Source organism: Mercurialis annua, linkage group LG3 (genome assembly GCF_937616625.2).
Source record: "Mercurialis annua linkage group LG3, ddMerAnnu1.2, whole genome shotgun sequence".
Lineage (NCBI taxonomy): Eukaryota > Viridiplantae > Streptophyta > Magnoliopsida > Malpighiales > Euphorbiaceae > Mercurialis > Mercurialis annua.
In genome coordinates this window covers 3,293,977-3,320,262 of record NC_065572.1, presented here as the reverse complement: position 1 = coordinate 3,320,262, position 26,286 = coordinate 3,293,977, and the positions used below count along the sequence as shown (strand labels likewise).

The window sequence follows — 26,286 nt, the reverse complement described above, 5'->3', positions numbered from 1 at the left end:
GCACCTTGCCTTAGACTTATTCATGGGTCTGAGAACCAGCCCGGTCCGCCGAAGCTCATAATCTTAGGGCCGGGCTTGGTATTAATTTTTGGGACGATAACAAAATTACCTAAAATTTTAAAAATATTTACAAAAGTATCTATACATTTTTTTTATTTACAAAAATACGAATGATTTAAAATTAATTACAAAACTACAAAAAAATGAAAATTATTTACAAAAAGACGATGTGTATAATGTTGGTATAGTTATGGTATAATTTCGGAATATTAAAACTATAAATCAGATAATTCGAAATAGTATTTGGTTTATTGTTGGTATAATTTCAGTATATTTTCGGTATATCGATTATAAAGTTTTATATATATTTTCTAGTTGATAACATGTATAATTTGTTTTACATGTATTTTCCAGTATAATTGGTAATGAACTAGAGAATTTGTATATTGTTAGTATAATTTTAGTATATTGTTAGTTTAATTTTTAGTATACGATGTGCTGTAATATTGGTTTAATAATAAAATTTTCAGTATATTTTTATGTGTATACTCTTGATATACTGTTGGTATAATTTTAGTATATTATTAATTTATTCTTTAGGATACAATTTGATGTAATTTAAGTAAGTTTTTATTTAATATTTTATAGAATCTCAGTATGCATAATGTTGGTATAAATTTGGTATAATGTTGATATAATGTTAGTTTATTAATATTCTGAAATTATACTCACAGTATACATTGTATGTTTGTTATTATTTTTAATTTTTTGATATTTTTGTAAATATTTTTAAGATTTTTGTAAATAAAAAAAGTCAACATGCAGTTTTGTAATTATTTTCATTATTTTTTGTAAATGGTGTAATTTCCTCTTAATTTTTGGTTTCAAACCATGTCCGAATCCGAATCTGAAAAGCCTGCCATTTCATGCACGAGCTTGACCTTTTATTTTTGTTAATTTTATATATAAGCTTGAAAAAATCCGATTTAAGCCCGTAAAAATAGAATACAAGGGCCCGGTTTAGATAGTAAACACGAAGACTGATACGGTTTTGGGCCGGATTTGGATTTATTTAAAAATAAAAAGTGGTGATGACAAAAGTACTTGTAGACTATTTTTATTTACAAAAATGTCGATTGATTTAAATTAATTACAAAATTATCAAAAAATAAATTTTTTTTACAAAAGTACGATGTGTATAATGTCTGTATAATTATGGTATAATCTCGGAATATTAAACCTATAAATCAGATTATTTTAAAATAGTATTTGGTTTATTATTGGTATAATTTTAGTATATTTTTGATATACCGATTATAAAATTTTATATATACTAGTTTCGCATTACGTGCTATGCACGTGGCTCGTAACGTAACTCATCAATGAACATATTAGTAAATTTATTATAATTATATCAATTTTTTATTTATAATTAATATTAAATTAGTTAAAAAAATTTGTAAAAGTAAATATAATATATTCGATTATTAATTTTTTTTCCATACTGAATTTATTTTTCTTTTGGTTTTATAATAACTATAATTAAATAATTAATTATATTTAATTATTAATATCTTTAAAAATAATAAGATAGAAATTTAAATAATAATATATTGACCAAATATAGTATTTTAATTTTGTAGTTCAATCAAACTAAAAGATAGGTATTTCTACTAATTTGGAGACAATATAGTTATTTTTTACATACTAAAAACTAAATTGGAGATAATTTAGCTACCTATTCTAATTAGGACTTTAATTACAATAGTGAATAATTAAATAACTAATTAGTTAATGACTATAAAACCTTTATTTAGTAGTAAACTGAAAAGGATTATTCAGTAAATTTGCATGTCCCCCCCCCCCCCATCCGTGCTTTTATATATAGTATAGATTTTCTAGTTGATAACATGTATAATTGTTATTATATGAATTTTTCACTATAGTTGGTAATGAACTAGAGAATTTGTATATTGTTGGTATAATTTTAGTATATTGTTAGTTTAATTTTTAGTATACGATGTGATGTAATGTTGGTGTAATAATAATATTTCAGTATATTTTGATGTGTATACTCTTGGTATACTGTTGGTATAATTTCCTCAAATAAAAAAACATGTTCTGTCCAACTTAAACCCGGCCCATTGGGCTCGCAAATAATTGGTTTTCTTTATATGTAAATATTTATGTTGTACTAAAATATTCTCAGTATTGCGGGTTGATCTTTTTTATTGTAAAAATATATATGACTTTATAAAAATTGCAAAGCTACAGTTTCTACAATTTTTTTAAAACAATGAAGTTAAAGATGACATAAGTATAGTTTATTACTATGAATATTTAATTTTTACATTAATATATATACCCATGAGTTTTCAGTTTACATAAATTATTTTTTTATTTTTATTATTTTCATTTTTCAATTGTTTTAATTGAAATATAAAAACAAAAATTTAATTAAAATAATGTTATTAAATTAATTAAAGTTAAATTTTATGTTGGTTATAAATAAAATAAAATGGTATAACTATAATAAATTTGATTAATACTTAAATGGATAAGTCACGCCACGGGCCACGTGCACGTGGCTCGTAACGTAACTCGTCAATGAACATATTAGTAAATTTATTATAATTATATCAATTTTCTATTTATAATTAATATTAAATTAATTAAAAAAATTTATAAAAGTAAATATAATATATTCGGTTATTAAATTTTTTTTCCATGCTGAATCTATTCTTCTTTTGGTTTTATAATAATCATAATTAAATAATTAATTTAATTTTTTTAATAATATCTTTAAAAATAATAAGATATAAATTTTTAAATAATATTATATTGACCAAATACAATATTTTAATTTAGTAGTTTAATCAAATTAAAAGATAGGTATTCCTACTAATTTGGAGACAATTTAGTTATTTTTTACATATTAAAAACTAAATTGGAGATAATTTAGCTACCTATTCTAATTAGGATTATATTTTATAAAAAAATATATTAATATAAATGTGCATGTTTTTTCTTCGTATTTTTATATATAGTATAGATGATTCTTATTTTATAAGGAATTAGAATAATTTACCACAATTATATTATAAAAGTTGGATTTATTTTTTCGTAGGTTTATTTTCAGAAAATGAAAAACCATGTGTAGATTTATAACTCATATATTTGAGTGTCTATTATATCAGTTACTAATACGTAGTAGTGGTGGTTTACTCACCAAATTGTTTCAAATTGAATTGTTTTAGTTTCAAAGGAAAATTAACCTAAGTCTTTAGAAGCAGAAAAAGTTGTTACCTGGGACATTTTTTTAAATCACGTAGGATATATCAAATAGTAGTTGTGCATTCAAAAAGTACTATTTAATATAAAAAGTAGGCCTATTTAGATGAATAGTAGGCGTGTTTCTTTATTTAAGGATTAGTAGTTTACTTTATTTAAAATTCTAATTGTAATATCTAAATAGTAAATGACCTTAATTAATAATATCTTTAAAAATAATAAGATATAAATTTTTAAATAATATTATATTAACTAAATATAATATTTTAATTTTGTAGTTCAATCAAACTAAAAGATAGGCATTCCTATTAATTTGGAGATAATTTAGTTATTTTTTACATACTACAAATTAAATTGTAGATAATTTAGCTACCTATTCTAATTAGGACTTTAATTACAATAGTGATTAATTAAATAACTAATTAGTTAATGACTATAAAACCTTTATTTAGTAGTAAACTGAAAAGGATTATTCAGTAAATTTGCCTGTCCCCCCCCATCCGTGCTTTTATATATAGTACTAGCGTTTCGCCACGTGCTACGCACGTGAGCGGCATTTGCATGACCCGTCGCATGTATTATATATTAATTCAATCATTACATATATATTTTAGTTATTATTAATTATTATAAATATTTTTTTAATTATATTAACAATAATAGTATGATATTTATATGACCCGTTATATATTAAATATTATTAACAATTAAATTTAATTTTTGATTTTTTTATTATTTAAATTGAAATTATAATAGCTATATGATATTTATATGACCCGTTCTATATATATCACTATACATTAAACTGTGACCTAGTCATTATTCCAATTTAATGAATTGATCTTAATTAAAAAAATTAAAAAAGCAAAGAATGCATACCTCTTCAAAAGGGACAACAATTTCTTCCGTAACTTTGCACAAACTCTCCAGACATTATAACACTAACAAATGAGCAGATCAATTCATATATATTTATATAATAGCATGTATTAGAGTTGGAATAAAATACATTAGTCTTACTTTCCTTTAACTCTGTAATCCGAATTCTTCTTTATAATTTGTTCTAATAAACCAAATCTCTTCTCATTATTCTATTATATTTATTTCTACTATTTCATTCAAATTAAACTCCTATTAACTTTATATTTGCATAATAAATTATACCCTTAATGAACTCTATTATCGTAATTTTGCTTGTCCCCCCCCCTTCCCACATATAAGATAGTTACTAGTTTCGCATTACGTGCTATGCACGTGGCTCGTAACGTAACTACTCAATGAACAAATTAGTAAATTTATTATAATTATATTAATTTTTTTATTTATAATTAATATTAAATTAGTTAAGGATTTTTATAAAAGTAAATATAATATATTCAGTTATTAATTTTTTTATACTGAATTTATTCTTCCTTTGATTTTATAATAACCATAATTAAATAATTAACTTAATATTTTTAAAAATAATAAAATAAAAATAAAAATAATAATATATCGACCAAATGCAGTATTTTAATTTTGTAATTCAATCAAACTAAAAGATAGATATTCCTACTATATTTGGAGAAAATTTAGTTATTTTCTACATACTAAAAACTAAATTGGAGATAATTTAGCTACCTATTCTAATTAGGACTTTAATTACAAATAATGATTAATTAAATAACTAATTAGTTAATGACTATAAAACCTTTATTTAGTATTAAACTGAAAAGGACTATTCAGTAAATTTGCCTGTCCCCCCCCATCCGTGCTTTTATATATAGTACTATATTATATGACCCGTTATTTTTAATTGTATGTTTTGATTTTTTATTCTAGTGATACACTATTATTTATATTTTATTAAAATTGTGTTTTTTTATTGGTTTTTGTTTAATTATTTGGTTAAATTTATTATGTTCTTTTCAATTTTGTTAACTTTTATTTTGATTTTAATAGGAAATGTTCAAAAGTTAGAATTAATTGAGAATATTATGAATTATTGTTGAAGTTTGCTATTGTTAATAAAATTTCACTATAGTATATGATTGATTATGTAGTTTTTAATATCTAATTAATATATTAAGTAAATTAAAGACTCATGATGAAATTAAACTTCTCAAGTTAACTACACCAACAATCATATACAATTAATTTGCCTTAACACAATTAACTCTTATTTCATTTGAAACTAAACTCCTATTATTTTGGCTAGTGGTGTTTGATTAATTTAGGAGTATATGTAGGGGTGTTTGATTAGAAATTACTAACCCCTAATATCACGTAAATATTAATCAGTAGTACATAATTTAATAGTGGTGTTTAATATTGGCAATTACTTTTATTGAATTATTAGTTCATATTGACCATAATATCGTAGTAGTGTTTATATGTGTCACGCACGTGAGCGACATTTATATGACCCGTTATATATAATATATAATATTAATTAAATTATTAAATTTAATATTGTACTCTAATTAGTTATTATAATGTTTTTATTTAAATTAAAATTATAGCACATGAGTGATATTTATATGACCCGATTTATACATTAAAATCTTAATTAAATTATTATAAATTATATTAATTAATTATTTATTAAATTACTAACATAAATTAATATATTTTTTTATTTTATAATAGTTAGATATGAAATGCCATTTTGTGGATTATATCAATTGTTGAACTTTTCCGGCAATTAGTATGATAATAGTTTGTATTGAAAAGTTATATTACAATTATTACAACAGTTTGTATTGCAAAAGTTACTGTGGCTTGAATATGTTTCTATTTAGAATCAGACTTTGAGCAATATACTAACTAATTTATATTAAAAAAAAATCTGCAATTAATGTGATTGCTCTAAGCTTTTCGTATTAGAGTTACTACTTAGTTTGTATTGTAAGTTTATTGTGGCACGAATATGTCTTTAATTGAATTTTGATTTAATTATTTTTATATTAGAAATAGATTTGTATTTAGATTTGTAATTTTTTTAATTATTGACCCTAATAAAATATTAAATGCATATTCAAATTAAACAACCTATTCTCAGCTCTGCTTTTAACGGTTATCATCAGAAGACCGTTTATGATTTAGAAATTAAAACCATGCTAAACTAAAGCGAAAACAAAATAAATTAAAAGTTCACTCGGTCAGGTCTTCAATTCTCGTCACATGTCATTCCATATACTAAAATACATTTCTTTCATAAATTAAATAAATTTATATGATTAAGTAAGCAAATTAATTATTGTGTCATCACTTATAGTTATAAATTGGTACAGAAAATAGTTCAGATCATGAAATAATCTAGTAATAAAACCTAGTAACACCGACAATCGAGCATAATATATCATTTTCATCTTTACATACCTTAGAACTGGTTGGCTGTCACAAAAATAAAAAAAAATGTGGATAGGTGTCTTTTCTGGATTACTAAAAATCTGCAAAATCAAATTCATCCTGTCAATAAGCCTCTTTAATTAAAGCATCAACGAAATATATCAACAGTGTAGAAAACCAAGGCCAGAACAAATATAAGTAATATGCATTAAAATAGGTAATTTCTTAAATGCTAATTTCTAATAGTTAATAGTTTTTCATAGGAGTATATATATGCATTTACTAAGAGTTAGTGGTGTTTGATTAGGAATTTGCTTCCCCCTAATATCACGTTTATGATTAATTCATATTGAATATTTACTATTATATATAAAATTAATATTTACAACCATAATTTTGACTGTTTGTAGTAGGTAGATTGTTAGAGCATCTCCAATGCACTCTCCAAATATATCAAACTCTTTAATTTAGAGAGTTTCATGCAAAATTTGAAGTCCAATGGACTCTGCATAATTTAAATTTAAAGAAGAGAGTGAGTTTGGCTCTCCACATATGGAGAGTCAAATTCACTCTCTACTTCTTATCTTCTTAATAAAATTTCAAATTCAAAATATATAAACTATCTTTTTGTTTTTAAAAATATGTGTTTTTATTTTATTTTAATATAAAAAATTATAGAAATGAAAATTATAATAAAAAAGTAAATATAATAATTAAATAAATTAATACTTATTGAATAAAACGTTATATTTAGAGAGTCTATTGGAGTAAAATTAAAAAGTGTGCTCTTTATATGCAAGATGCTCTCTATTTTATGAAATATGCTCTCTAAAATAGAGAGTACCATTAGAGATGCTCTTACCTTTACACTATTAGAAGAGTTTTATTATTAGTAAACTTTATCTGCCTTAACTGATCTTTTAATTGATTTTAGTTGAACATTTTTTTTATTAGAATTAGACTTCTTTTCAATCCCAAATTCTTAACCACTTGTATTGTAATTTACGTGAATTTGCAACTCTACTTAAGCAATTGTATAGATAGTGTCTTTTTACTTTTTTATTAGAATTTAACTTGCGTATAACTTTGTAAATATTTTAGTTATTAAAGTCTAATGTGGTAATTTTGCTTGTCCCCCCTCCCCTTCGCTCTTATAGTATAGTTATAGATAGATAGATAGATAGATAGAGTACATTAAATTTGATTATTTTTTAATAATAATGTTTATTTTTATTAAAATCAAGTCGGGCTTAAAAAATTAAGTTGGTTGAGTTTGAACTCGAGCTCAAAACTGTAAATCACACTCGAACGCAAATTTGGCCTAACTCGGATTCGGCTCGGCCTGTTTAAACCTCTAAAATAGAATTACTCAAATTTGTTTTTAATAATTTTTTAAATTCGTGATTGACGAAAGGGAACATAATAATAGAGTAAGATAATATGTTTTAGCGGGCCGAGGAAAAATAATATTTAAAAAATGCAATGTGAGGTTATAAATGACTCCATTGTGGACTTTGGAACAATTTTAAATTAAGTGTTAAAATCAAAGCAAACGATTTCTTAAAATCTCCGCTATTATTACTCCTTAGTGCCTGAAGCTGTCACCATTGTGGACTTTTGCAAAGTCTCTTTCGATAAGCTTTCATTTCTTCTGTAAGTCTCTTCTTCAACTTTCTCTGTGTTTTTGCTTTGGTTCATCAATTTCAAGGTTTATTTATTCTCATTTTTTTATATCAATTTCATTAAAAACTTGATCGATTAATAAAGTTCTTAATCCTATTTGCTAGATTATATAGAGTGTAGAATTATTATCTTCTTGCTGACTGTTCAGTAGAGTTTTTTTTTCTTTTTTTGATGTTAGAAGCTCTAATTTTTTAAGTGATTTCCAGATATAATCACATGCAGGGGTGCTAATACTATAGTTTTTCGCCTTAGTATTTATAGCATTGTCATCTTAAAATTTTTATTTTATCAATTTCGCGTCTTTCAGTACAATCTTGCTCACCTTATAAAAAAATTCTGGGTCTGCCGCTGATCACATGGGTTTTGCTTAATTATTTCAGTTCTTGTCATATGTTTGGTGATTTTTTCCAAGTTGTATTCAATGTTTTAGCTTCTTATTTTGATTGATTGCTTAGTGTTTTCATTCTTTGTGCAGTGATTTGGTAAAAAATGGCTGAAGAGAGAGTGGGTATTGCCAAAGATGTGACTGAAGTAAGTTCCTTTAATTGTCAGAGATTTTACATTTTTATTTTTGTATGTGGAATTTGAGCTGTGGCTTATTTATTTATTTGCTTTTGACTTGAATAGATTGTTGGTAAAACACCATTGGTGTATCTCAACCGTGTAGTAGATGGCTGTGTGGGGCGTATTGCTGCCAAGCTAGAGTCGATGGAACCTTGTTCAAGTGTTAAAGATAGGTATTACGTCACAAATTTTCTCTATGTATAAAGTTTCACAGTAGACTGCCTTTTCAGTGAAATTGGTTGATTTTTTTAACTATTAGACTGTCTGTAATGTGATAGAGACTTTTGTTCTATGTATTTAAAACTACGTTTCGTTTTATATGATTTGCATGGCCGACAGCTTCATTAAATGTTATAAAAGGAGGATCTTAAAGCATCCTTAGTAATGAGATCATTCTTCGATTCTTCTTTGCTTTGCAGGATTGGGTACAGTATGATTTCAGATGCAGAGGAGAAAGGTCTCATCACGCCGGGCGAGGTTAGTAACTGAGTCAATCATTTGTAATATGTAGTAATAATGCTTCAGCATCACAGTTAAACTGTCAACATCAATTAATTTTATACCAACCCTGTGTTTTTACTAATTTTGGATGTAAAATGGGAGAATTAACTTTTAGTATTTTCATACTGAAGAGTGTCCTCATCGAGCCTACAAGTGGTAACACTGGCATAGGGCTGGCATTCATGGCAGCTGCCAAGGGCTACAAGCTCATAATTACCATGCCTGCTTCAATGAGTTTAGAAAGACGAATGGTTCTCCGTGCTTTTGGAGCTGAGCTGGTTCTTACTGACCCTGCCAGGGGCATGAAAGGAGCTGTTCAGAAAGCAGAAGAAATATCAGCGAAGACACCTAATTCTTATATTCTGCAGCAATTTGAAAACCCTGCCAACCCAAAGGTATCATTGTATTGACCTGCTGCATATTATTATTTTGGTAGTTCAATGGAGCTCCATTCTGAATTACCTTTTCTATACAGATCCACTATGAAACTACCGGACCTGAGATCTGGAAAGGCTCAGGTGGGAAAGTTGATGCTCTCGTTTCTGGGATTGGAACTGGGGGCACAGTTACAGGTGCAGGGAAATATCTCAAGGAGCAAAACTCTGACGTTAAGGTTCGCCTCTGTAGTTTAAGACATACTGATGAAGTTGTAAGTTGGTGATATTATTTGCTTACTGCTTCAAAGGTTTCTCATCTGTTGTATGTGCTTTCTGCATTTAGCTCATTGGTGTGGAACCAGTTGAGAGTGCAGTGTTATGTGGAGGCAAACCTGGTGAGTCTTGGTTGCTTAATCTTTCAAATACTACCCGACTTCCAGTATTCTTATTATTAATTTTTGTGGAAGCAAACCTGACGAGTTTCAATTGCATAATACTTTATTTTTCACCCTAATTTTTTGTACAAGTGATTGTTTTCAAACTTACAGCTGTAATTGATTTTGTTGAGAAAGGTTGAATTGTTTAATATTTTGATTAAAAAGATTGGTGAACTAGTCATATGACCGAAGCATTGTGGCTTTTTTTAATGCATGAAATGGACCAGAGAGACACTATAGAACGTATTCATTCTCTAAATTTGTTCTTTTAGTTATTTCTATGATGTCTACACTGTTCATCTCTTTTCAACTTTGAAATAATTGTGAAGACTTGTATAACATTTGCCCCAATTGGGTTAGTCTCATGCGAATCCTTGAATGGACGATGTGAATGGTTATACATTTGATATTTCTTTGCTAAAAACTCATCCTGTGCTGATAAATTTCTAAGGTCCACACAAGATTCAAGGAATTGGTGCTGGCTTTATTCCTGGAGTTTTGGATGTCAATTTACTTGATGAAGTAGTTCAAGTAAGTCTCTGTTATTCTAATTGGGAATCTGGGATTACTTCAGTCTTTTGTGAAAGTCTTGAGATTGGTTATTCAGCCAAAAGTTTTTTCCATCTTTCATCAAATCATTTTTTTAGAGAATAAAATTGTGCAATGTCAAAACAAGGTAGGAGATTTGTTTTAAAAAAGCTTGGTCCAGGATTCTTCATATTGTAGCTATTATTCTGTTGTCTAAAAATTAAGTTCTGGGAGTCGAGATGCTTTCCAAAACCCTTTTTTATCTGTATACAAGCAAATAGGATATTTGGTTTCAACTTGTGCATTCATTGACAAATAAATTGAATTTTGGTAGTGAAATGTGGCAAATTGTATGAACATTTACATCTCTCTGCAGATATCAAGTGAGGAAGCAATTGAAACTGCTAAGCTTCTCGCTTTGAAAGAAGGATTGCTGGTAAGCACACAATTAGGAACATAATGTTCCATCATCTGTATATCAGTCTAGTCTTTGATTATCGTCACCGTTTTGTGCATGTGACTGTCTTGATGTGTTGTTAATGGGATCTATTGCAGGTAGGGATATCTTCGGGTGCTGCTGCAGCTGCAGCAATTAGGGTAGCCAAGAGGCCTGAATACGCTGGAAAACTCATTGTAGTAAGTTTGATTTGTTCTATCTGTCGGCTTAAGTATATGTTTGACGAGCTCAATTTTAAGTAACCATCATGTGAAGCACGAGAAGGGGTGTTTAGTTTGAAATTAATACTCAAAAGTTGATAGTAATCTGGCAACATCTAGTCTACTTAATAACGGTCCAAAATAGTGCATTAATTTCGAGAGAGAATCTTGAGTACTAGAAATTAATGTTGCATGGAAGCTTATCGAGTCCTACGTTTTTCAGCGTTTCATTTCTGTTCTTTGAAAGCTTCTGAAAGTAGAAACACCAAAATTATATACTTATAATATAATCTAATAAGAAATATCATTTTTCCATTTCACCTTTTTCCGTTTATGTTTCTCTGTTTATTGTTTATGTTTCCTTTTTCCTTTTCAGTGTTCTCATGTTCATGCAACATAGTTGAAAACTAATTACTTAAGTAGGTCTAGAAGTTCAGTTAATGATTATTTGGTTCAAGTTTGTTGAATCAGCCAGTCAAAAACTAATGGAACTGTTGTCATATGTGCTACCTTTTCGCAATTTTTTTATTACTTCACTATCTTATATGTCTGAAATCTGAAACAGGTGGTATTCCCTAGCTTTGGAGAGCGTTATCTATCCTCTGTGCTTTTTGAATCTGTGAAGCACGAGGCAGAAAATATGCGCTTTGAGACTCAAACCAGTTCCATGTGATCAGCAGCTCATTCCGGTTGTCAACTATTTACTTCTTGACAGATTCTTGATCACACTTGATGCAAATAATGTAGTCTTTTTCTACTCTTGGTGTTGTAGTTAGGAAAGTTTGCGAGTCCGACTCGGAACTGTTTCGAGTTTGGTGAGATCAATAAATTGAATAATTATCAGTGTTTTGTCATCCAAGTGCATTGGAGTATTAAATAGATTTGAATAATAATCTGCTTCCATAAAGAAGCAGCAAATTGCTACAAGTTTTGGTAAATATAAAAAATGAAACTATGAATTAGTTTAATTTTTGTTCCTCTTTGGGTGTATTTTATGAAATAATGTGTCCTAAAAGCTAAAGGCCAAATTTTCCCATCAAATTGGATCTTTCTGTTTTGCATTTCACATATTTTTTTTCATAGTTTGAACATAATAAACATCTTTGTAGTGTACTATAACTATTAACTATCAACAATAGTCAAATATTCAACTTCAGAAAAAAAAAATCATAAACTAGTGTGTAATTTATATTTACATTTTTAATCAACTGAGAAAAGGATAATTTTTTCATTGAATAATTAATTTGCTACGTAATTATATTGATTAATCTCCTATTTATACATAAATTATAGTGTAATTCTAATTTGACGTTTTTAATCAACTGAGAAATGGAAACTTTTTTCAGTCTAATTAATCTATCTATTACGTTATCATATTGAAAATAATTCCATTTATAATTAAACTATGGTGGCATGATGACAATGCATAAATCAGAAAAAATGACCATTCAAACATGAAAAAGCTTGACTGTCAATTGGACAGGGGCCGCGCGAACGCAGGCCCCCACTATAACAAATTACGACGTAGGCTCTCCCAACTTGGGGAGACCTTAGGCCAGCACCCCTCCTAAGTGCAATGGAGACCACAAACCTAGGACATGACCCTTCATGATCAGCCATAGACCCCGTCCAGGTAAGTATGTTCAAAGTTTGCTTTAGGCCTCATATTTATATCCTAAATCTTCTTCGCTATTACCTTTCCCAGCCGATGTGGTAATATTGTTCATCTTAGAAATAGCAAAAGGTTAACAAGCTAATAAGCTATAGTCACCTATAGAAACTCCCACACATTTTAGTAACCTGTCATTTGATCAGAAACAGGTTAATATGAAGTTGAGACTTAAAATATTAGGGAATTGAGAAATCTGATTGAATTCTTTTGCCATGTAATGTTGGGCCATTGTGTTTACAGTGACGAACTCCAATAATTTCAAAGTGCAAGCAAACAAACAAATCTTGGAAAAACATGATGAGAGACAGACATATCTTATCAACTAATTAAATATGGAAAATTTGCAGTCATACTCTTTTTCAAAAGCAGAGTATAGCACATAAATAAACCATTGGACGGTAGAAAATGGTGCTACCACCTATAATTACTATAACAATACCCTACCATGCACATTATTGTTGTACATTTTGTAGATTACTATTTTGATGAAGAAAAAGACATCAATCCCACTACAAAAGCATTAGCTTTTTCTTGCATAATGGAAAATAATGCACCTCAATGTTGCAAGGAAATTTTGTCGACCCGTAAATTTCTTAAAAAATTCCAATAATTTTATATTTTAACCTATTATATTTTCTCGTTTCATCATTTCCGTTGCCATTATAACATAGTGCACCTCCTTTATCATGATTAGTAGTCAATGATGAGAAACAGTATAAATTTGTGTTCTTACAGCATCAGTTTGTCAAGCAACTCTTACTGCAGAAAGAGTATTTTCTGGTCTGGTCTGCCAAACATTGTAACATTTTAATACTGAGCTTCAACATTTAATTACATATTAATTTGTCGATGATTTCTCTCGCGTTCAACTTCAAGTTTATATATTTGTTTCTTGCAGATATTCTGAAAAATAATGGAGCACAAGTGCGCAATCAAGAAAGATATTACTGAAGTAATCTTTAAGTTTTGTTCATTACAATTACTTGCAATTCTTCAGAACAATGGCTTATGCTAAGTTTATTCCTTGTGTGGGGGGCATTGTGCAGTTGGTAGGCAATACACCAACAGTTTATCTCAACAATATTTTGGAAGGATGCGAAGCTCGAATTGCTGCCAAGCTTGAATCAATGGAGCCTAGCTTTAGTATCAAAGACAGGTTTTTATCATCAGAATTTTGATTTATCTTGTATATGTTCCTCTTCCAAATTTGCTGTTTTTAACCAATTTCTTACATGAAATGCAGAATTGCTTACAGTATGATCAAAGATGCAGAAGATAAGGGCTTGATCACACCAGGCAAAGTTAGTAAATGATGTTCCTGATTGATTCACCGTACTGACAATTTGTGATCATATATTGACAACTTTGTTGCATGCAAACGGAAACTCTGAAAAGAAAAACACCGAAACGGAAAACAGCAAAATAACAGTTATGTTACATAGAAACAAAAACACCGAAACGAAAATAACATCATAACTGAAAATAACAAAATAGCGAAATAATATTTTTTACAAGAATATGCTATAAATATGAAGTCTCTAGAGTTTCAGAAAAATTTCCTAAAATAGAAATGAAACACCGAAACATCCAATTCGACAAGTTTCCGTGCAACATATGTTGACATTTATGTGTCACACTCTTAAATTTTCCTCTAAACAGAACCTTCTAGTAATTCTGATTTTGTTGGCTCAAACAATTGTGTGAAGTCTGTGCTCATTGAGCTTACAAGTGGCAACACTGGTATATCAATGGCATCCATTGGAGCAGCAAAAGGTTACAAGACTATACTCGTTATGCGAGCTTCGAAGAGTATCGAGAGAAGAATTGTGCTGAGAGCCTTAGGAGCTGATGTTTACCTCACAGATCCTGACAAGGGTTTTCAAGGAGTTGTTGATAAAGCCAATGAGATTCTGAGTAGAACTCCTAATGGCTATATGCTTGATCAATTCGAAAATCCTGTCAACGTACAGGTATTTCCTTTTTGTAGATATTGATGAATGCATTAGCATTTGAAAGGGTTTCTGAGTTAGTTTATTGTGTAGGTTCATTATGAAACTACTGGCCAAGAAATTTGGAGAGATTCTGGAGGTAAAGTTGATATTTTGGTTGCTGGGATTGGGACTGGAGGTACAGTTACTGGTGCAGGCAAATTCCTGAAGGAGAAAAACCCAGAAATTAAGGTAGTTTTAATTATATATTTCTGTGCAGAATTTCCATTTGTAGTTGTGCTATGGATAGGGGTGTAACTGAGTCGATTCGAGCCAACTCGCAAGATATTCATAATCCGACTCGAAAAATATTAAAAACGTTAAGTCGAGGTCGAGCATCAATACTCAGCTCGACCAATTCGCAAACCTGATCAAGATTTGGTTAATTTGTTTTCTTATCATTTATAGATGTACATATAACATATTTATACTAAAATTTAACTTCCACACATTTATACTAATAATCGAGTCGACTTTGTTAATTATTTTATCGAGCTCGAACTAGAGTCGAGTTTCAAACTGTAAAATCTTAGAGTCAAATTGAGATTAATAGCGTTTGGACTCCACTTGGTTGCACTGCACCCCTAAGATAAAGAAATGACTTTGCTTTTTCTGCAATAGGTTTATGGGGTTGAACCAGCAGAAAGTGCAGTGTTGAATGGAGGAAAACCTGGTAAGTTTTGACCGACTTAATGGCTGCATTTTGTGCTGAACAAGTGATGATATCATAACTGGTTACATTATTTGTTATTGTAAAAGGTAAACATATGATCGATGGATTAGGTGCCGGTATTATACCTCCTCTTCTAGATCTTGACATGCTCGATGAAGTTATTCAAGTCGGTACAAATCCCATTTTAATTTGATTGAATCTGAAAGTATCTGCTTGTAACAGCACGATTTCAATCATGTTATTACATTTCAGATATCAGGTGATGAAGCTATTGAAACTGCCAAGCTTCTGGCCTTGAAAGAAGGTTTATTGGTATGCTGACACCTACTTTAGATTGCTGTTCATGTTATTTTTCCAATGTTCAGTTATTGTTTCAATGAAAATTACTGTTCTTTCAAAGGTGGGAATTTCATCCGGTGCCGTAACTGCTGCTGCAATTAAGTTGTCAAAGAGGCCAGAAAATGCTGGAAAACTCATTATAGTAAAGTATTATTGTGATGTTGATGCCCAAATTAACGCACTGAGCCCTAACATCTTTTGCTTTCTGTGGCAGGTTATCTTTGCCAGTGCCGGAGAGAGGTATCTGTCCACTAAGTTGTTCGAGTCGTTTAGGCATGAGGCAGAGCTCATGAGCTCCGATTAAGAAAACAAATTGTGCTTAGTTGGAACTATTTGTACAAATAAACCCTGTTTCTGTATTTCAAAAGTCCTATTTATATTTGGTCTATTCTCATAGACAGAGACTTAAAAAGTTAATGTAATAAGAGCAAATTATTATGACACTCGTCACATTTAACATAATTCACAATTTAATCCCTCTTGTTTGAAAATTGAATTATGTTAGTCGACGAAATCAACGAAACTATATGGTCCGCCACTTTTGTTTTTGTCAACAATTTCGTCCCTTAGTTTTGACAATTAGTTTACCCATAAATTTTTGACTTGGTTGATTTACACAATAAAAATGCATTTTATTTATCCAAACTATATCTGTTGAATTTTTTCTGAAATTTTATTTAGAAGTGATAGATAGGACTAAAATGTTGACGCAAATAAAAATAGGAGGCCACATTGTTTGAAAACAAACAGGGACTAATGTCAAATATAAAAAGCTTCAGAGTAATTTGCTCATATAATAAACTACATATGTATTTTGGGTAAGGCCTGCGTTTGTGACTTAACTGATAACCAAATAAATTTGAAAATGTAATTTGGACAGGGGCCGCGCGAACGCAGGCCCCCACTATCACAAATTATGACGTAGGCTCTCCCAGCTTGGGGAGACCTTAGACCAGCACCCCTTCTAAGTGCAATGAAGGTCACTGATCTAGGCCATGACTCTTGATGATCGGCCATTGACCCCGTCCAGGTAAGTATGGAGTCCAGTTGCTCTAGGCGTTTTATTTATATGCTGAATCTTATTCCATTCTTATTTCTCTACCGATGTGGGACAAAAAGTTCAAATTACACATAACAAAAGCCATTTTAGCAAAACTTTTCGAATGTTTAATCAGCAACAAACAAAGAAGATGGCCAAAATTATGAACATGTGAAGGACAACTTAAAATAATATTTTATTTTTAAGGCAGATTATGAAAGTGATATCAGCAATCATATATATAAAATAATAATAAAGAAGAACTTCTTGAAATTCACCAAAACCAAACAAAAGGCCGAAGATGATGAACATAGTTTAGCAATTTATTAATTTTCAATTAAAGAACTGGATTAGTGATAATCAACCAAGATAATTTGCTCATCCTATATCCATTTTTGGTCAGGTATGTTGTTCCTTATTTTGATTTTAATTCGTCTGCAAATAAAATTGGGTTCTCACTTGTTTCCCTACTGTTTCACTTATTTCTTATATGATTGCAGGTTTTTTTTGTAGAAAACAATGGAAGAGAAGTGTGGAATCAAGAAGGATGTTACTGAGGTACCTTTTTTCTTCAGTTACCTTTTATGTTTACTTTAACATGGCGTTGAATAACAACAGTCTTGCTTGCTTATCTCGTGTTTCGTATTTCTTGTCGGCCTTCTGTAGTTAATAGGTAATACTCCTATGGTATATCTCAACAATATCTTGGAAGGTTGTGATGTACGAATTGCTGCGAAGCTTGAGAATATGGAACCTTGTTATAGTGTTAAAGACAGGTGAATCATTTTTGGTACTATTCATATTTTTTTTAATAGGTTCCTCTTGCAAATTTGCTATCATTCAGCTAGAATTATATTTAATTTTCACCTGTTGACATGCAGGATTGCCTACAGTATGATCAAAGACGCAGAAGAAAAGGGCTTAATTACACCAGGCAAGGTTGGTAACGAAATTTTCCGAATTAGTTCATTGCACTAATATGCAATATGTCACTTTGTTCATGTGAGAACAAAATTAGATTGACGCTTCTATAATTGCGATATCTTTGCTAAAAATTGATGTTGTTTTTGTCTCTGTAACTTGGCCAAAGACTGTTCTTGTCGAGGTTACTAGTGGAAATACCGGTATTGCTATGGCATCAATAGCTGCAGCAAAAGGTTACAAGGTTATCATAGTCATGCCAGCTATCAAGAGTCTTGAGAGAAGGATTATAATGTTAGCTTTTGGAGCTGAGTTGTACCTAACAGATCCGAGCAAGGGCTATAATGAGATTATTAAGAAGGCCGAGGAGATAATGAGAAATACACCAAATGCTTATATGCTTCATCAATTTGAAAATCCTGCTAATCCAAAGGTATTATGTTGGTTGATTTTTGTGATAGTTATCTGTGATTAAAAGGAATATAAGTCAGTTCGTGTCGTGTATGTAGATTCATTATGAAACCACGGGCCCAGAGATTTGGAAAGACTCGGGAGGTAAAGTTGATGTCTTGGTCGCTGGAATAGGGACAGGTGGTACAGTAACTGGTGCAGGCAAATTCCTTAAGGAGAAAAACCCAGGCATCAAGGTATATTCGTGACAATCTTCGTGCACTTGTATTAGTTTATCCAGTATTTGACAGTGTAAAATTCTTTGGTTTACATGAAGGTTTACGGTGTTGAACCAACTGAAAGTGCAGTCTTGAATGGAGGAAAACCTGGTAAAAATCGTCATGCTTATCCTTTCCTTTTTTCCATTATAGGTCCATGATCGCATAGTCGTATAGTTCTGCTGGTTATAGAGCTTTGGACCTTTTTTTTGGAAATTTCTTGTAGAAGTAAGAATTGATATTTAATTGCTTGAAAGGCAACAATTGAGACATATTTTTAAGAGAGAATGTACCAAAATAGCTTATGTATAGAACTTGACAATGTTAAAGACTGATGTCTAGACTAATATGCTTCTGGTTTCTGTTGCTATATTGATACTGATTTTGTCCCGAAAAGTCATTTGAATTTGAAGATCAGCAAATTGGTTATATATTAATCATCTCTGAAATAGATCTGTATGCTGTTACGTGTCAAAGGTTATCATATGATTCAAGGACTAGGTGCTGGTATTGTGCCGCGTGTTCTGGATGTTGGCATGCTTGATGAAGTTGTTACAGTAAGTTTTATATCCTACTCTCCTTTGCAATTTAATCGACTTTTAAATAACTGTTTCAATTTGTGCTTGTTACAATCAGAAAGGCCAATGGCATGATAGGAAGTTGAGAGATGGCTCAGCGCATTAATTGTTTTCGAGGGTTGCTAATTAATAACTAAATTTAATTATCCAAATTTAATCTGTTGTTTGTTATATTTTTAGGTATCAAGTGAGGAAGCTATAGAAACTACCAGGCTGCTTGCTTTGAAGGAAGGTCTGCTGGTAGGATTATGACTTCATAACAATGCTATTCGTGGATTTTATTCTATAGCAATTTTTATATGTGAAGAAAATTATTGGCTCTTTGTTTTCTACTACAGGTGGGAATATCATCTGGTGCTGTGACTGCTGCTGCTATAAAGTTGGCAAAGAGACCAGAAAATTCTGGGAAACTCATTGTTGTAAGTCTCTCTAGTTCTCTTGGTTTCGTTATACTTATCCTGCTTCTGCTAGTGCGTAATCATTCGCAGAGGATGCTAATAGCCTAATACCACGTTGAACTTACGAGATGGATAAATGACTTAGCCTTTCTTGTTTGGTTCAATTCTACTGGAACTCGTTTCATATGCAAATGAATTTATTTAGTAATTCGTTTGCATTAACATGATAACTATACGAAACTTAAAAAATAGGGTTGCTAAATAAACCAAACACGAACCTGTTCATTTACAAATGAATTTCGTAAATTGTATGGTATTCATTTGAACCAAACGAACCATCAGTCTAAATTTTGTTTCAAATATGTTCAAATGTACTGAGCCAAACGACTTACTTTTCTGCACAGGTGGTTTTTGCCAGTGCTGGGGAGCGTTATCTATCCACTAAATTGTTTGAATCCCTTAGGCACGAGGCAGAAAATATGACGCTTCACTAACATTGTGTATGACTCTTCTGACATGTCATGATGGTTCAAGCAAGAAAATGCTTGGAATTTATCTTTGTTAATGCACCTCTGCTTTTTCACAGAGGGCTGGCCTGGTACTGATGCTTTTGTGCAACGCAATAATTCAACGAACATTACCAATGCTGGCTTTTGTGTATCAGATTAAGTTATCTCCTGTATTTCAAAATCCCAGTTCATTCGTACTTATAGCTACTGTTATAAGATTTGGAATTAAAGCACGGGCTCACTTTTTTGTATGCCATTGAACAATTTTAAACATAAAATTGGAACTCATCAAATATTACATGATTACATCCTCAAAAAGTCCAAAACCATAGGCTAAAAGTGCACGTTTTCATGAAACCATCAGACTAACTGTATGTTTCTGCTACAAATTAAAATTTCTGCAAATTCTTGTTTCGAGAGCAGAAGAATGCACATCTTCCTTTGCTTTAAGTCGTAGCAATATGTCACCTGATTTCCAACTAGTCGATCTAACGGTTTAAGTTGATCGAAGGTACCATCGGCTTTGGTGCCAAGTCATGAAGCTATTGAAGCTGGTAAAGATGCTTACAGAAGGCTTGCTGGTAAGTTGGTCCTTTATAACCATTTGATTAATGCAATTTGTATTTTATTATTTGACATGGTTGGCCTGTAGTCTGTACTGCATTTTGAATTAACAATTAGGGAATCTATCATATTAAGATGCTTAAATACAGATTTTTGTGCTGTAATTATTGTTTATTCATTTTGATGAAATGCTATTAAACTAAAGAAGAGATTCATGTCTTTTAGTGATTGCTGATATCAAATCCTGCTGTTTTTTCAAACCTTACAGCAAACAGACAAATGGATGATGCCAAGGTAGCATTTGGTACACTGAACTTTTTATTTTATTTTGTCTCGTCTCGAAAGTCTCATACATCTAATTTTAAACTATGTTAGTTTTTCTTAATTTCCTGGTGGTTTTATGCCAGACCAACACAATTTAAAAATAAAAACTAAGGAACAAGGTCATGGTTTATACTTAAAATTACAGTCAATTAATAATTTAGGGAAAGAGATTAATCCTGCAGATGCATTTATAAAGATTTTACAGTTTACACAGAGCTTCAGCACAGCAATACAACTTTACACTTTTGATACAAGCATCTCAAATAGGTAAAGGATTTGTCTTCAGGACTAGGAGGGTGCGTTTCATTCAAAACGAATCGAATCGAGTTGAATTGCAATTAATTTTTTAAAACAAACAAACCAGTCAGTATGGTTTTTTCGAACGGAACTAAAAAATAATAAATTTAAACCGAATCAAACCGATAGATTTTTGCTCACCTCTATAATCAGAACTAAGAGGTGGGAAAATTTACCATAAATTGAAATAGTTGGATTTTTCCGGGTCCACAATAAAGATTTGTTGATATACATCTATGTTGTTTGTATTGACTTTAGGTTAAAGAGGTATTTAGCTTGAAGCAGAAAGTTGGGAATGATAATTTTTTGAAGTTAAATCCAAATGTGGATTATGGACATTATCCATTAAAATATTGGACAACAAGTGCATAATAATAACCAACCAAATAACTGGTCTTGCACATGCAAATATAAATAGAGACAAAAATCTTTTTAAATTTATTCATTCATAATAATATTAAAAATTGATTCATTATAATAAAGGTTGTAAAAATACTGATAATCAAATGCGACTTGCCTTGAGTCAAACAAATTTGCTTCTTTTTTGTTTCTCTGAAATTTGATCAACTCATTCACTTCTTCTTCTGCTCACAGAGTACCAAGAAGATATGGAGAACAACTTTGCAATCAAGAAAGACATCACTGAGGTATGTACTTTACTGTCTTTTTTTCACGTTACTTGGAAAACGAGATATTTGGACACGAATACGGCGAAATGTTGTTCTTCTAACGTTTTCTATGTTAAAAATGAGGTTTTGTGTCCGAAACGCCATATTTCTTGACACGTTTCCAAAATAGAAAACATTGATTGAATGAAGTGTTTGTGCTTCTTAGCTTTTAAGTAACATTACTTTTTTCTTATGGTGTGTTTCTTTATTCCAGCTAATAGGAAATACCCCTTTGGTATATCTGAATAAGATTGTAGATGGTTGTGTAGCTCGCATTGCTGCCAAACTTGAAATGTTTGAACCTACTGCTAGTGTCAAAGACAGGCATACATTTTCTTTTCAATCTATTAATTTTAATTTTCCCTTCTATATAAGTGAACAAATTGTATTCGTTAAACTGATAATAATACATTTTCATTTTTTCTTGTGCAGAATTGCATACAGCATGATTCAAGATGCAGAAGATAAGGGCTTGATTACTCCAGGGAAGGTAAGTCATGATTCAAGATGCAGACGATAGTCTATATTGCTCTGAAAGTTGTCGAGTCTTACATTCATAGAAACACTTTTGGAACTCCGAAACTATATATTTATGATATATTCCTATAAAACATTGTTTTATTGTTTCGCATTTCAGTGTTTTCTGTTTTAACATTTCCGTTTCCGTGCAACATAAATGATGGATAAAGACTGACTTCTGTTTTATTGCTTCTGACATTATTGCTAAAGACTGTCCTTGTTGAACCTACAAGTGGTAACACTGGCATTGGTTTAGCAGCAATTGCTGCAGTGAAGGGTTACAAAATTATACTCACAATGCCTGCTTCAAGTAGTATTGAAAGAAAAACTGTTCTACGAGCATTCGGAGCTGAGGTTTGCCTTTCTGATCCAGTAAGGGCATTTCCAGGGGCTCTTGAGAAGGCAGAGGAGATTCTGAGTAAAACACCTGATGGGTACATGCTTCAGCAATTTGACAATCCTGCAAATCCAAAGGTATTTAAGTTTAAACATCCATCTGATGAAATGTCGACTAATTTTGTGATAGCATACGTAAATCAGTTTGTTGATGTCTTACTAGATTCATTATGAGACCACTGGCCCAGAAATATGGAGAGACACGGGAGGAGAAGTCGATATCTTGGTTGCAGGAGTTGGAACTGGTGGTACTGTGACTGGAGCTGGGAGATACCTCAAGGAGAAAAAAACCGAGATTAAGGTTTGTTCGAAGCATAGGCTCGTATGATCTGTCAATGTTTTACTTCTTTTATCTGTTATTTTGGGATCATTGCAATCTTGGAGATGACTTTGTCTGCACAAAGCTCATTCATTCTGTTTTCTGTTCTTATGCATAGGTGTATGGTATAGAACCAGCTGAAAGTGCTGTTCTAAATGGTGAAAAATCCGGTAAGCAGTTGATTATGTTAAGCATCTAATCCTGTTTATTTTCATTTGTCTACTGACTCTTCCATAAAAAAATTGCTCGTGTCACAGGCCCGCATCTGATCCAAGGACTTGGTGCCGGTGTTATTCCTAATGTTTTGGATATTGAGTTGCTGGATGAAGTTTTCAAAGTAAGTTGTTAGTACAATGTTATTAGTAATTTTCTTTGTGTGCGAAGTCATAAAACTTGATCGTTGAACTGCTTATAGCAACTAGTAACGAATGGAGCTCCTGGTGTAACGAGAACAAACCTTAATCTAATGTGGTTAATTAATTCTTTCTATTATTATTGTTTAGATATCAGGGGAAGAAGCCATTGAAACTGCTAAGCAGCTTGCCTTGAAAGAAGGTTTGCTGGTATGAAATAGTTAATTATCCACTAATGTTGTCAGTTTTTGTTTTTGAATACTCTCATAAACTAATGCAAACAGTTGAGTTTATATATAATCATCTTGTATTGTACCTATACAGGTTGGGATATCTTCAGGAGCAGCTGCAGCTGCTGCAATTAGATTGGCAAAAAGGCCTGAAAATGCAGGCAAACTCATTGTTGTAAGTTCTTGTAGCCTTCTTCTATTTGGTGTTAGAATTAGTTGGCTGTAATTTCTTGTTGGAATTTTATACTCTTTCGAAAATCATGTCGGTATGTCTGAAGTGTGATTTCCGTTGCTTGCCATGCAGGTTATATTCCCCAGTTTTGGAGAGCGTTACTTGTCTTCCAAGCTTTTTGATTCAATTAGGCTGGAAGTGGAAAGTATGACTTATGTTGAATAAGATACAGATTTGAACTTTTTGATTCAATTAGGTTAGATGTTGAAAACGTGACCTATGTTGAATAAGAAATAAATATTTCCTATAATGAGTTTTAATTTGAACAGAGGGCTATGACAATCCATTAACTTATTGACGTGGTTGTAGAGACGGAATTCGACTTTACGGAGAAAAGGGAGCACAAGTGAATTGGCGTAATGACAGTTTCGTAATTCTGCCAAAATTGAAAGTGTGCGATTTGGGCAGTTTGGACTTAAATTTATTAGAGAAATTACACCCTACACTATAAAAAGGCAAAATATTTAATCTTCTTCATTAATGAATTTATCTGTTGATAAAAAAAAAATTATTTCTCTTCCTCCATTAATATCCACCACTACCATCAACCTTCACCTTGTAAACCTTGCCACCGCTTCTCCACGCAGCCGCCGCTCATTATGTCCTCCACGTTGTTGGCCACTCCTGCTCCTCCATACCGCAGCCGCCAACTGCTCATCCACGCTGCCATCGCCGCCCGCTGTTCCTCCATGCAACCGCCGCGCCCGCTGCTCCTCCACGTCGCCGCTAGTCATTTCTTCACTTCACCGCCGCTAGTTCGCCTCCACATCACTTCCGCTTAGATACGAAATATCAGATCTGATTTAAAAACATATATAATTCGTATTATATACGGATTATATACAATAAAATTGCATATATATTATCTGATTTATATATGAAATTTGTACTGAATATATATAAAATCGAATTTTGTATAAAAAATAGTATTTTATAAATATTTTAAAAAGATATTACTATTTGTAAAATGAATTTTGGGGTAGTATTTTTGTAAAATGAGCTTTTGGGCCAACATCCATCATTTGGGCCTCTAAAATGGCAATTTTTGATCATATCAGATGATTTGTTTGATTTAGTATTTAAACAATGAAGAAGGGTTAACGTGCCCTGTGAACTTGTGACATGCAGTCATTTAACCCAATTTTCACTTATTTGAGCAACTAACCCCAAAACTCTTCATTTTTAAGTCAGATTACCCCATAATTGTATTTTTAAAACGCATGAAATACAAATTGAAGGTGATTGATGCGATTTTTTTAGAAAGTTTCCTAATTGTTACGATGAAAGTTTCCTAATTGTTACGATGAAATTATCCTAAACCTTTCTTTTGCAATAAAAATAGGTAATTGATCTGACCATCACTGAACTTTCCAGTTTTTTCATTTCAGTCACTACACTTTTTTTTTCTTTTCGATCATTGAATTTTCATTTTTTTTTCATTTCAGTATTTCTGCCAAAAAATGCTTAGGTAGCAGCCGAAATTTGACATGTGGCAACCAGATTTTGCTAGTTTTACTTTAAAAATTTATCATATATACATAATTTCACTTTGAAAATGAGTTTTTAGGTCAAATTATGTATATATGACAAGTTTTCAGGTACAAAAAATTTAATTACGACTGCCATCTAAGCATTTTTGACCGAAAAATACCAAAATGAAAAAAATTAAAAGTTCAGTGTTGAAAAAGAAAAAAGCATAGTTTAGTGACAGAAATGAAAAAACTCAAAAGTTCAATGACCTTTAGAATCAATTACTCCAATAAAAATATTAATTATGTGGTAATCTAACCAAAAAATAAAGAATTTTAGAGTTAGTTGATAAAAAAAAATAAACATTGGATTAAATGGTCATGTATCACGAATTTAGGCGGCGGGGCGCGTTGACCCTTTATTCTTTAAACAACATTATGCGACAATAAGGAGGAGTTTGGTATTCATTTGAATCAATAACTACAGATTCGAGCTCGGGGTTGAGTTTGATCGCTTGAACTCTGCTCAGCCAATTTACATTCCTATATAACACAATCAAACTCGAGGCTGAGCTTGATCTAACTTGGACTTTGCTCGACCCATTTACATTCTTATATAACACACTCGAGTCAGCTCTCTTATCTAATCCACATTGACAAAAATAATTGAGGAAATTACACCCTATATCTCATTTTCTCTAAAACTATACATTAGTGACTCACAAAACAATTATGTGCATAAATCTCTCAATTGGTTTTAAA

General features: G+C 31.0%; 3 protein-coding genes and 2 non-coding genes across 22 annotated transcripts; 3 read left to right on the top strand and 2 right to left on the bottom strand.

Moving 5' to 3' along the window:
* The first annotated feature begins 8,116 nt into the window (after nt 1-8,116).
* On the top strand, nt 8,117-12,336 carry LOC126673223 (cysteine synthase). 2 transcript variants are annotated; one of them, XM_050367287.2, is made up of 11 exons: nt 8,117-8,274; nt 8,780-8,835; nt 8,932-9,041; nt 9,288-9,345; nt 9,501-9,764; nt 9,845-9,982; nt 10,090-10,141; nt 10,635-10,714; nt 11,088-11,147; nt 11,267-11,347; nt 11,934-12,336. In XM_050367287.2, exons 2-11 carry the CDS (start codon nt 8,794-8,796, stop codon nt 12,039-12,041), a joined length of 993 nt encoding a protein of 330 aa, XP_050223244.1. In that variant the 5' UTR covers nt 8,117-8,274; nt 8,780-8,793; the 3' UTR covers nt 12,042-12,336. The 2 variants fall into 2 exon arrangements, with proteins under 2 accessions (XP_050223244.1, XP_050223245.1); XM_050367288.2 differs by lacking the exon at nt 8,117-8,274 and adding an exon at nt 8,295-8,329.
* Nucleotides 12,337-12,848: 512 nt separating this feature from the next.
* Nucleotides 12,849-13,009, bottom strand: LOC126675943 (U1 spliceosomal RNA). The gene has a single exon (XR_007640124.1). It is a non-coding gene; the product is annotated as a U1 spliceosomal RNA (small nuclear RNA).
* A 600-nt stretch (nt 13,010-13,609) lies between these two features.
* LOC126673224 (bifunctional L-3-cyanoalanine synthase/cysteine synthase D1-like) lies at nt 13,610-16,514 on the top strand. Of its 3 annotated transcripts, none has more exons than XM_050367291.2 (11): nt 13,613-13,820; nt 13,939-13,992; nt 14,087-14,196; nt 14,284-14,341; nt 14,747-15,010; nt 15,083-15,220; nt 15,650-15,701; nt 15,788-15,867; nt 15,954-16,013; nt 16,102-16,182; nt 16,255-16,514. In XM_050367291.2, the coding sequence occupies exons 2-11, from the start codon at nt 13,954-13,956 to the stop codon at nt 16,342-16,344; spliced, it is 972 nt and encodes a 323-aa protein (XP_050223248.1). In that variant the 5' UTR covers nt 13,613-13,820; nt 13,939-13,953; the 3' UTR covers nt 16,345-16,514. The 3 variants fall into 3 exon arrangements, with proteins under 3 accessions (XP_050223249.1, XP_050223248.1, XP_050223246.1); XM_050367289.1 differs by having other exon boundaries at nt 13,613-13,839; XM_050367292.1 differs by lacking the exons at nt 15,650-15,701; nt 15,788-15,867 and having other exon boundaries at nt 13,610-13,839.
* A 403-nt stretch (nt 16,515-16,917) lies between these two features.
* On the bottom strand, nt 16,918-17,078 carry LOC126675942 (U1 spliceosomal RNA). Its single transcript, XR_007640123.1, has one exon. It is a non-coding gene; the product is annotated as a U1 spliceosomal RNA (small nuclear RNA).
* On the top strand, nt 16,926-24,540 carry LOC126673216 (cysteine synthase-like). 15 transcript variants are annotated; one of them, XM_050367248.2, is made up of 22 exons: nt 17,095-17,482; nt 17,580-17,637; nt 17,746-17,855; nt 17,961-18,018; nt 18,170-18,433; nt 18,510-18,647; nt 18,728-18,779; nt 19,146-19,225; nt 19,427-19,486; nt 19,585-19,665; nt 20,665-20,734; nt 21,933-21,985; nt 22,221-22,330; nt 22,439-22,496; nt 22,736-22,999; nt 23,085-23,222; nt 23,359-23,410; nt 23,498-23,577; nt 23,744-23,803; nt 23,918-23,998; nt 24,128-24,251; nt 24,365-24,540. In XM_050367248.2, the coding sequence occupies exons 2-21, from the start codon at nt 17,599-17,601 to the stop codon at nt 24,218-24,220; spliced, it is 1,941 nt and encodes a 646-aa protein (XP_050223205.1). In that variant the 5' UTR covers nt 17,095-17,482; nt 17,580-17,598; the 3' UTR covers nt 24,221-24,251; nt 24,365-24,540. The 15 variants fall into 15 exon arrangements, with proteins under 15 accessions (XP_055961122.1, XP_055961124.1, XP_050223217.1 ...); XM_056105147.1 differs by lacking the exons at nt 17,095-17,482; nt 24,365-24,540 and adding an exon at nt 16,926-17,070 and having other exon boundaries at nt 24,128-24,323; XM_050367249.2 differs by lacking the exons at nt 22,221-22,330; nt 24,365-24,540 and adding an exon at nt 20,986-21,011 and having other exon boundaries at nt 17,093-17,482; nt 24,128-24,323.
* Nucleotides 24,541-26,286: the final 1,746 nt, after the last annotated feature.